Raw genomic sequence first — 12,173 nt, forward strand, 5'->3', positions numbered from 1 at the left:
CTAAGGCCCAGCTTTGTGTTTATCTAAAAATTATTGAAAAATCGCCAAATAACAGGACTGACTCCAAAGGTACTATATTTGCCTGCTCTTAAAGTAAATGTACTGGCAAGAAATAACAGAGGAAGGTAAGCAATGATCATGAACAATAGAAAAATGCAGAATATGCTATTGGTGGATTATATTTATGCCATAGCCTCAAAATTTAAACAGGCAATTTTCAACTTGTACTTACACTGTGATCCATAAATGTGTTTGAAGGTGAATTGTTTGGAACTTTGAACATCTTTTCCCAAAGAAAGGATATAACCATACATACATATATATATATGTATATATATGTATGAATATTTTTGTTTCTAACTGAACATTTTTTTAATTTTATTTTTTATTGAAGTGTAGTTAATTTACAATATTAGTTTTGTGTGTACAAAAAAGAAATTCAGTTATGTATATAAATATATACATACATACATAAATGTATTCATATATAGGTTTTTTCATATATATGAATTTTTTAACACACAGATTCAAAAGCCTATGTAATTTCTAATGAAATAGAATTCTGTATAATGACACTGTGGAACTTTATCACTGTGTATAAGAAAGTGTGACTCTGAAAACGAGAACAGACTTCTAAGTCTGGCTGCAGGGTACACCTCTCTCTCTTTGATACTGCCCTGGCATTCAAACTAGGGAAATCCCTTGGCTCTATCTTCTGCCAGAAGTGGGGTCAACTTTTTTCTAGCTCTAAGCTGCTGGCTCTTAAGAAAAGGTTCCAGAAGGAAGGGGCAGAATGAGAGTGCGGGGCAGGAGCAGAGATGCTTCAGAGGTTTGGGTATAAAAACTGCATAGAAAGTGAAGAGATTCCTATTAGTACCCATCTCTGGGGACATTTTTCATTCTGGGCCAATTCCATGGCATCTAATTTTATTTTATTTTTTTCCTTTGAGCTCTCTAAATGGCCTCACTACTTCCCTGCCTATTTTGTACAACCTGTGGATTCAGGCCAAGATTCCCCTCCTTTTCTGGCCCCCTGGGATGGAAAGCTTCCTTACAGGTTCTTTATCTGACTCTGAAGTAAGCATGCAATATTTAAAAAAAAAATGTTTTCTCTGCCAGTCTCTGTTTTATTTTCCCCCTTAGATGAGGGATAATCAGCCTGAAGAACAACCCGTGAACGCGTGCCTGCCCGTGGTCCACCGCACTTTAATATCCAGCCCTTATCGAATTGCACAGTGATCTTGACACCAGGGAATCACAAACCAAAACACTCACAGAGGCTAGGCAGTGCGAGGTTCCTGTCAATTTGGGGTATGCAAATCAGTGACGCCAGATCTGATATTGTATGAGAAATCCTAAATATGCATGATTATATATGTGCGTGTGCAATCTTCTGATTTATACATGTCAGAAACTAATTCAAAATTTTAAACAAGATTGTATGAGTCAAACGAAATGTGTCTGTAGGCTCAATGTCTCACAGTCAGGATTTTTTATCTTTGCTTTAAGCTCATGCAAAAGAGAAGGATTTATACCCGGAGAAGAGTCTGTGAGATTGCTTGTCCCTAGGCTTTAGCTGGGTGAATAGTTGCAGTGCGGCCAGGGTAGGAGATGACCCCATCACAGGTGCCCAGCTGGGCTCCCATCAGCCAGGGTTACAGATGCCTCTGCCTCTATCACAGACAGAGAGGAAAGATTATATAGGTGAAATGATAAAATCTGGGGGGGGGGTGTCAAATATTTCTCAACCCTGTATCTCCAGCCCATGTCATGTGTGTGGGATGCTATTATAAGATCAGTTAGTTTTTCATCAACTGGAAAGGACCAGTTGGACGCCTAGTTTTAGGCAAATTATTCTGGGTCGATTTCCACATCCAAATGGAAAAGATGATTATAGCAATACTAACCTCAGGGCTGTTTTAAGGATGAAATGAAATGAAACATGTGAATTCCCTTAATGAATTCCAAAGTGCCATATAAGCACAATTAAAAGATTAAAAATGTGTATCTCTCTGGTCCTCAAATACATACACAAACACTTATGTATTTCAAAGCGGTACCAAATTTCACAAGGGAACTTTGCCGCTTAAAATCTTCCCTCTCAGATTTTATATTCAGACAACAAGGCCATCCACTTGCTCCCATCTGATACCTAAACATCACACTCCAAAACAGATTCTGATCCCACCCATCATTCTTTGTCTTCATTGTCAAAAATCTAGACCAAGCCTCCATAAAGACTCTCAACTAGATCTTTTAAAATGTAAAGTGGACATTATCACTTCTCTACCCAAAGCCTTCAGGGAATTCATTTTGCCTTTAAACTTCAAACTCTTCACAATGTACTAAAAGGTGCCTTTATCTGGCCCCAGGCTCACTTTTCCAACCACATCTAATTCTCCTACTTACCACAGTCCCACTATATTATATCTTCTTGTCGTCTGTTCCCTCTCCCTTTTTCTACCCTTGAGATCTCAACTTGAATGCCATTTCTCTACAGAGGCACACAATTTAAATTTTCTGAATCTGTCCTCTTTGGAAAAAAAAAGGTGCTTATCATTCTATTAGAATCTTATGGGAAATGTAATTTTCTAATGATTTTAGAAACTGACCCAGACCCACTGAGTCTCAAAGATTTTAGTTTTTAACAAAGGCAGAGGATGTCCCTGATTGAGCAAAAGCAGTGAAGCAACCCGTCAGGTTTGGGAAATAATGCCAGCCTAGGAGATGAGGAGTATAGCTAGCAAAGTGGCATGAGTAGAGGGGCAGGAAGAGCAGCGACAGGCTTACTTAGATCCTACCGCTGACTTCTCTTTTCCACCAGTAACATTGGTGGGATGAGAGCAAACCCAAAGTAGCACAGCACTGAGCCATGGATGCTGACAGATCTGGTTTTAAATCTAGTCTCTATTACTTAAGAGCTTTGTGATCTTACGCAAATTACTTCACCTCAGTTTCATCATTTTAAGTAAAGATAAGAATTACCTTGGAAGGACATGTGAGTTAAATGAGAACTGTAAATTTCCTGACACATAATGCATAGGACAGAGCTATTGTTTTTGCTTGCCTAGCATCTCTCCTTCGACAGTCTCCATCTCTTCCTTCTAGAGAAAACCTCTGGCTCTCGTCTGGCCATATGGCTTGCGTGAAGCTGATCCACCCCTAGTCAACACTGGTCAACATGTGACACCGATCTGGCCAACGAGATTATCACAAACCCTTGGCTACAGTGATTGGTTCCAAAGAGGCCATGTGACCTAATTAGAACAAATTCCAGGACTTTTGTTAGAACTTTTGAAGAAAAAGTGAGCCCTTTTTCTTGGAGTTCCTAGTCTGTAGGATATTACTTTAGTGCTACTGATGGCTATTTCTGTCATCTTGTGGTAAGAGCCAGTCTGCAAATGCAGTCAGCACAGATGAAAGGAGAACCAAAAATAGAAGAGGACTGTGTCCTGACGATGTTGTTTTAGGTACTGGATCCTTCGCTATTAAGACCAGATTTACCCCACACATACAGTTATTTGTTTTCAGAAACTAGCTTCTGTTGCCTTTTGGTCACTTTCATTTGAAGGGAATCTTGCTAATATGGCAGGTCCTTAATAAACGCTAACCATTATTTTACTACCATCCTCATCATTTTGGGATTATTTCTGAGGCAGAGACTGTGAGGTGACAAAGAAGGAAGGGACATGAGGATGAAATAACTGGTGGGTAGGAGAAAGATTTGGAAATGAACTATGGCGCCTTGGATGTAAGGGAGAGCCTGAGTGACTGGTAATTCTAGAGGAGCTAATAATATGCAAAGAAATATTGTAAATTGGGGACTCCATATGCACTTCATAGAATCGTGAGCTTTTTCATCTATTTTTCTGATTTTTCTCTTAAGTTACTTTTGCAAGAAAAACTCCCTAATCCCAACTGAAAACAAAAGAAATGACTCTCCTTCCCCAATATAATAATTAAAAACTCCTGTGACAATGATACCCAGGCATGAATTTAAAATCACAAGTTCATATGTGATTCTTCACACAGCCTGAATAAGGAAGGAGTATGCATTTCTTAGAAGAGCTGATAAAAAGGGAGAATAAATTGTTTTTAAATGGTCGACGAGACAACCAAGGAAAGAGTACATCTTTAAAAGGATACATATCTACATTTCTTAATTAATGAACATCCATTTTCACCACAGATCTAAAATACTTCATTCTATTTCCAGTATGCTATTACACTGTGAAAAGCACATTTCCTTCCATAGTACTACTGAGTCATCTGTAATTTTAAGAAGAACATGAGAAAGAAGAAGTTTTCTGTAATAAGAGTGGGTGAAGAATTTGAATGTATAGCCAAATGGTGCAAAATCAACCAAACCTATGAAAGGAAACTATGAAAAAAGAAGAAAAAATGAGGAAATAAAGGTGGGTTCACAAGCTAAAATCTTCCTCACCACACAGCTTAAGTAAATAAACAAACAAAAGGAACCCAACCTGGGATCATGTTCTGAAGACCACGGGACCAGAGCTAACATGGTATGTAAAATTCTGTGACTCTATTCTGCAGCCCTGTTATTTTATTCCTTAGTGCTTACCTTGGACTTCTGAAGGCTTACAAAAATCTGAAGGTCTGGAAAGGCTTCCATGCATCACAAGTGTTCATGAGATGGTTGCTACTATTTCTCCAGTTACTACTACAATATCACTGACTGTGGATTAAACTACTTCAACAAAATTTGAACATTATATAACTTGAACATTTTAAACTGGGACAAAGAAGATAAAAATATGTGGGCATATGCCATCTGAAAATACACCATCAGCAGTGACATTTCCACAAGCTCACTGACACCTTTGTAGAAGATCACAGAGGATTTCACTGTGGTTTGTGCTCTTTCTATTCCTTACACATAAATCTCTTATATGTATGTATGACTGTACTTTAATCTAAAACATAACACAGATTCTGCAACCATGTTCATAATAGGCTTGCTTTGTTTATTCTCTATACTTTAAAGAAAGAAATTAGAGACTTGATATATAGATACAGATGATACATTAAGTATTGTATTTGAGTTAAACCTTAGGGAGTCACCAGCCTGAATGATATTCGTATATTCCAACTCACTCAGGCAATAAAACCCACATGCCCAGTAACAGTAATGGTGGGAAATCTCATTCTAAGAAGCATTTTCACCAGAGACATTTCCACCATTAGACCCTTTACCCATGCCAGGAGCCCTGTGCATGTGTACTGCATTGCTTCATGAAGATCACCTTGCCAATCTTAGATACTCAAGTCACTAAAATGAAATTGGTCATTAAATATCAAAAGAAATATTTATGATTTTTAAAAGGTTATTATTTTCTAAGCATTCCAACTTCAATCAGAGGAAATGAGTTCAGAATTTAAGACGATTCCTCAATACCAAAATAATCCAATTATGAAAGAAAATTTAAAACTAGAAAAGAGTGGACAGGCAACTACAAAAAGGTTTAAAACATGAGGTTGCAAAAAAAGGAAATTTCAAACACAAAGCTCACTCATGTGTCCTAAGTCTGCCATGTTAGTTTTTAAGGATTTCAGTCCTACAAAAAGTTTCATTTGTATTTCTGATGAATGACTTACATTTGGAGGCTTGCTTGATGTCAGCTCAATGTGAAAGCAACAGCTGCTCCTTACCTTGGGGAAAACTCCTTCCTGATAACAATATTTCTCTTATCAGGTTGTGCTATGTGCACACTGCAATTTGTTCCAAAATGCCAAAATGTTTTTCCTTCCCGCACAATGTGCATTTGAAGATAAGGATAGAAGATGTTAAAGGCAAGTTTGAATGTGGACCTCAAAAAGTTCACAAGGGTTACTTCAGCACAAGAATCTGGCCATTCCTCCTGAGCTGGTCTTTCACCCTTAGTTTTAAGACCTTTCTTTTAACTATTTGGAAGGGTTTGCATAATTTTGTTTTCCATCTGCCTTTATATCCTTTGTTCTGTCTCATTCATTATAAACCAATTGTGAACTGTTTTGTTTGGGGACATCCCCTCAAGACAACATCTTTTATCAGTCTGCAAACTCTTTAATCTAAAGGAAAAGATTGATTGGATGATCTGATTTCTGCAGAAAGAATAGCTACCCTTGTCAACAGGCATTAGTTCAATCTTTCTCAATGTATTCATTTATTGTTTTACAAATATGGACACAGCATGAGCTGGATGCTAGATTTCAGCCTTGTTTGGTAAAGAGGTAGACTCAGGCTGGCTTTTTATCATTTTTAGATGGTGATTACTACCAGAGCGGTGAGGGCTGGATGTCTAGGGGTAGCAAAATGCCTGCTGAGATACAGCTCAGCATCCCATGGTAAGAAGAGCTCTGAACAGACTGATTATGTCCAATGGTTATAAATAAAGTAACATACTCTAGTGTTAATGAATTTCTGTCTAGAACACATCAGAGTCATTACTTCAAATAATAATTTTAAATAAGTTAAATGTTTGAATAATTGGATTACCCACATTTTTACTTTTTATACAAATAAACCCCTCATAGTCTTCTTAATTTGGGTTTGAGCTTTTCAGATGCCATATTAAATTAATTTCCAAGGGACTGATTTGATGATAAAATGCAATTTTTTTGGAATTTAAATGGCAGTTATGAAACAGATAATCACTTACCTACTAAGATTTCATAACACTATGTTAAAAAGCAAAGCTAAATAAAAGATAATTAATCTATGGAAAGTGATTAATCTCTTCCTTTACTGTAAAATGGGCAAATCCGTTTGTAAAAGGGAGAAGTGTGTTCCACTTAAACCGGCTATATCCTGAAAAGTTAAAAAAAAAATCTGAACATAATGAAGTTTTTACCTCTGAAAGCTGTAGTAGTCAATAAGTGATTCATAAAAGTGTCTCAAATCCACATACTTATGCACTCCATAAGGACTAACTTGACACAGAACTGTGTCAGCACCCAGGAGCATCCCTAAAACTTTCGGGGGTATTTTTCAGGCCCATGTCCAACTACAAAATTTCATTTGCTTCATTACAATCTTTGTGCCTACCCTCCCACCAAGATTTCACAAATATATTGTGTTAGGCGAAAAAAGATAAGATTAAAAATTAACTAGTTATAAATTTATAGTTATAAATTTAATCTAAAATCAATATAATAATTTTTTTATTGTACCTTTTTCTATAGTTTTCTTCTTGGTTTGGTGAAATCACAGTCATAATGAAAGGTTGGGTGCTTAATATAAAGTATTCACTTCAAGCATGGATATTCAAATATCATAATAGCTTCTTCAGAATACTACATTTTTGTTCATTCTTACCAATATCAATATTTTTCTACCAAAATATTAAATAATTTTTTAACTGTAGTTTGTATAGGAATGTTTCTTTCCAAGTGAAAAAAACTTTCTTCAGAAGGTGAGTTGATGTATAATATATAATATGATACAGAAATTGAAAATCCTGTGGCATCAAATTTTGTTCCATGAGAAATTAATACTACTATTTTTGGAGCCTTTAAAACTTGTGATAATTTCAGGATTTTCAAGTACAGAAAACTGATAAACAGTAAATACGATCTCTGGGAAGATTTTTTAATTTGTTAAATTAGCTGCCTACAACTTAACATTTATTTTTAGGTATCTGTGGTGGTACATTTGGAGTAGCTCCATCTGTTATGATATAATCAATTTACTTCTCATGTATATGCATAAAGCAGAAGGGTACTTAGACTTTGTGCTAATTTAGCATGTGCTGGTGCTATAACAGTCCAAGGTATATTGCGGCAGTTAGCGGCAAAATATGCCTGATTAAAAAACACTCACTTTCTTATTGACATAGTACGGGTCCAGGTCCTCCAGCGGCTCTGACACCATCTCTGGAGGGATGTCTCCATAAATAAATGGAAGGTTCTTTCCGGCTTCCAAGTCACTGTTTGGCTTTGGGCCATTCTCATCATCATTCTTGTCTGGTTTGGGGTTCTTAGCCTTTTCTTCTGCAATGCGTCTTTCAATAGCCGCAAGAGATTCTCTGGTGAAGAAGTTGAAGCTGTCAGGTCCTGGTGGTACAAGCACTGTTTGCTCCATCTTGTCATCCTGCACATTTTAATCACCATTTACTCTGCATATGAAAGTCCTTAAAAAAAGAATGCAGATATTTTAAGATTAAGAGATCTTAGTATCAACAAACTCCTGTCTTGAAATATGAAGTAGATGATTGAAATGTCCGTTTCCAATGAAACCAAAATGGAATTACTAAATATAAGTTCTTCTTTTTTTGTAGTAAGAACATTTAACTTGACATCTTTAACATGACCCTTTTAACAAATTTTTATGTATTCAAGACAGTACTGTTAACTGTAGGCGCGAAGTCGTACAGCAGCTCTCTAGAACGTATTGATCTTACGTAACTGACGCTTCCTGCCCAAGGATAGCAACTCCTCATTTCCTCCTCCTCCAGTTTCTGGAAACCACCATTCTACTTTCTGCTTCTGTGAGTTTGGCTTAACAGACATGTTTTCTATCTCAGGTTTTATTAAATGTCCCATGTTTATTAATTCTTGTGCTTTGCCGAGACAGGAACTGTGCCATAACTTAAGTAGTTCAAGTATAGCCTTAATTAGAGTACATTAGCTAAATGCCACCATGTCCCAAATGGGCTGTTCACTCTGCGAGCCACCCAGAAGATGAAGATGTATCCCCACAGAGATGATGGTTAGCTTATCAACAGGATGAAGTGGAAAGGGAGTTGTCTCGGGAGGATATAAAATCCAAATCTCTAATCCTGACAAGTGGCTACTGGCCAAGCTGGTCAGAACAGTTGGCTGCAGCCAAGCCTTAAGGACCAGTCAAACAGCCACTACTGTCCGGATTGAACCTTCATCTCTTCTGAGACAGAGACACTGCATCTGTGACCTCTCATGTCATCAGCCATGCTAGGGTCGGCTTACTCAACACATACTGAAAGAGATCGTCCAAGGTCATGACAGTTGTATAAGCACGAATGAGAGAAAGACTAGGCTGGAAAGAAATAACTAGATCAGGCTGTGGGTGGGAAAAGAGAGCATTAGATTCAGGCGACACCAGGATTCTCTTATTTCAGGAAGAAAATGAAGAAGAAGGCAGTACCACAAGCTCAGTAGGAACTGAGGTGTTTTTCTTCACTAAAGTAATAATGATATTCTGCTGATTCCATAGTCCTGCAGTGCGAGACATATCCTGAGGATCCGAGGCAAAACTCTTGATTCTGTGTTGCTGTCAGACCTGATCTGATGCCAGAGGCCAAATCCCAAATGTATTGCTTTAAGGAATATTTAATATCAGCTCAAATTTCACAGATATGACTGAGCCAAAACTTCCCAGAGCCTAAACTACTGTCTGGCTACCAGTTTTATGTGGACATTGCATTAACTCATTAAGGTCAGCAAGCTATGACACAGTTAATTGCAGCTTTGGTGTAAATGAACTGCAATAATAAAATTGCAGCCCTAACTATCTTTTGAGAGGTAATACAGGAACCTCACATTTCACTGAAGGAGGTTCCCACTGCTATGAGGTTTGTGATCATATTTTTTAGGGGGGACCAGAAACAAGGGAGGGGGATGTAAGTCTAAATTTGCACTCTGTCCATTAAGTGAACCAATGAAACTTTCTGAGGTTCTTACAATCTAGCTGCAATCAGCTTAGGGCCTAGAAAAATAGAAACATTGAATCAGTAAATTTAAATCAAGGGAAAATGAATGTTTTGCCTTAAAACTCTACTTCTCCCATAAGGCAACAGGAAAATACTGGCATTTATTTATCTGGAAATAAAGGTTTAGAGATAACAAGTATGGTGCATTTTCTAAGGGAAGTATTGTAACACGTATGTATGGTTTTATTTTTAACTAATTGGCTTTTTGATTAAAAAACATGTAAATGATATAAATTCAAAACATTTAAAAAATACAGTGCAAATTGTCCCTTCCATCTTGTTCTCCAACAATTAGTTTCTGTTCCCAAAGGTAATCACTGTTATGTGTTTACATGTATTTTTCAGATACGTCCTAGGTAAACTCTAATCACAAGGGTGTATGTATACTAACACATTTTCTGTTTAAAAACACATACACACAGTATCTGCTATACAAACTGTTCTGCACCCTGCATTTTTCACTTAAAAATATATATTAGAGTTCATTCCTTATCTGCTTTATAGATTCAACTTTTTTTTATCAACTACATAGTTTTCCATTGTTTGTACATACCATAATTTCTTGAATCAATTCCCTAGTTATGGGTATCCAAGTTGTTTTCAATCTTTTGTTATTATAAAGTTGCAATTAATCTATTTTACACACATACTTTCACATACCTGTGGATATATTTATAGTATCAATTTCTAAAATTGGACTTACTATGCAAAAAGTGAATCTTTAATTTTGTTATTATCACAAAATTACTCTCTATGAAGGCTGCACCAAATGATTCCTTTGATGACAATGTAACAAGATGCTTGCTCATCTACATCCTCACCACAGTGTGTTATTATATTTTCAATATGTTCAACCTGACTGGGGCAAAAATGGGGTCATATTACAGTTTAAATTTGCATTTGTCTTAACTACAAAAAAAGTTGAAGTTTTTCTTCATACGTTTAAGAGAGTATTTTCTTTTCTGGGACTGCTTATTTAAATAACAGTTCATGTTTTTATTTTCTTTTCCTTTTTAGTTTATAGCACCTTTTTAGATACAACATGAACCATTTAATTTTGGGATGTAAGGGCTTTTAGAAAAACATACAGTGTATGTGCTTTGACTTCATGATGTTTTTGTGCTAGAGACTAAAATAAATAAATTAAAAATTTTAAATGTTATATGATGATCAAACTATAACTCTACTTTGGTGTCTAGATTTTGTGTCATGCCCTGAAAAGTATCCATGTTCCTGGGGGTGTGGAGGGACATACCATATATCATGTTTTCTTCTTGCATTTTTAGCATTTTATGCTTTAATTTTATAAATTTATATCTTTGATCTGTTTGGAATTTGTTTTCTATATGGAGTGAGGTAGAGATCCACTTGTTTCCAGCTGTTCCAACATTAATTACTGACTAAGCTAACTCTTCTCCATCAGTGAAATATACATATATATATATATAAAACCCCAAAAGTCAGCAACAAACTTTACAAATCCTAGATGTATTTTCATTAAGGCCAAAACAAAAAGCAACACTATTATTTAACAATTTTCTGGAGGTACAAACCGATCCAATTAGGAAGTAAAATACAGTTATTTGCATAGTATAAGATTGCATGCCTAGAAAACTCAACAGAAACATCTGAAAAATTCCTGAGAGTGGTCAAAGAATTGAGGTGTCTGAGTTCAACTATAACATAAAAAATGTCAACAGATTTCCTTTATAAGAATAGCAAAAGATTAAAAATAGAAAGAAGAAACCAGAAGCTTTCCCACTAAGATTAGAAACAAGGCATGGATGTCTCCTCTCACCACATCTTTTCAGCATCAACATGGAAGTCCTAGCTGATGCAGTAAGACAGGAAAGGAAATAGAAGGTATACAGATTGAGAAGGAAGAAATAAAAATGTCCTTGTTTGCTAGAGACATGATTGTTTGTAATAAAATACCCAAAAAAATTAACAAAAGAACTCCTGGAACTAATAAACAGTTATAGTAAGTTTGTAGGCTACAAGGTTAATATACAAAAGTAAATTGCTTTCTTACATACCAGCAATGAACAAGTGAAATTTGAAATAAAAAACAAAAAATCATTTATATTAGCACCACCCTCAACACAAAAATACTTAGGTATCAATTTAACAGACTAGTGCAAGGTCTATATGGAGAAAATTATAAAATTGATCAAAGAAATCAAAGTACTAAATAAATGGAGGTATTCCCTGTTCGTGAATGGGAAGATTCAATATTATCAAGACATCAATTCTTCCCAAATTGATCTCTATCGATCTACTGATCCATGAAATCTTAATCAAATGATTTTGTGGATATTGAAAAACCAATTCTAAAATTTATATGGAGAAGAAAAACACCCAAAATAGAAAACAAGTATTGAAAGAGAGCAAAAAAGTTGGATAATTGACAGTACCTGAGTTCAAGACTTACTATAAAGCTACAGTCATCAGGACAGCATGGTATTGGCAAAAGAAATAGGCAAA

General features: G+C 36.0%; 1 protein-coding gene across 1 annotated transcript in view; it reads right to left on the bottom strand.

Moving 5' to 3' along the window:
• LOC102524652 (sodium channel protein type 1 subunit alpha) overlaps nucleotides 1-12,173 on the bottom strand; it is a 170,019-nt gene that overhangs the window by 67,833 nt on the left and 90,013 nt on the right. The window contains exon 4 of the mRNA XM_072961100.1: nucleotides 7,823-8,132. Coding sequence (XP_072817201.1) covers nucleotides 7,823-8,083 — 261 coding nt within the window. The 5' untranslated portion in view covers nucleotides 8,084-8,132. The remainder of the gene's footprint in view (nucleotides 1-7,822; nucleotides 8,133-12,173) is intronic.

This window comes from Vicugna pacos, chromosome 5 (genome assembly GCF_048564905.1).
Source record: "Vicugna pacos chromosome 5, VicPac4, whole genome shotgun sequence".
Classification (NCBI taxonomy): Eukaryota; Metazoa; Chordata; class Mammalia; order Artiodactyla; family Camelidae; genus Vicugna; species Vicugna pacos.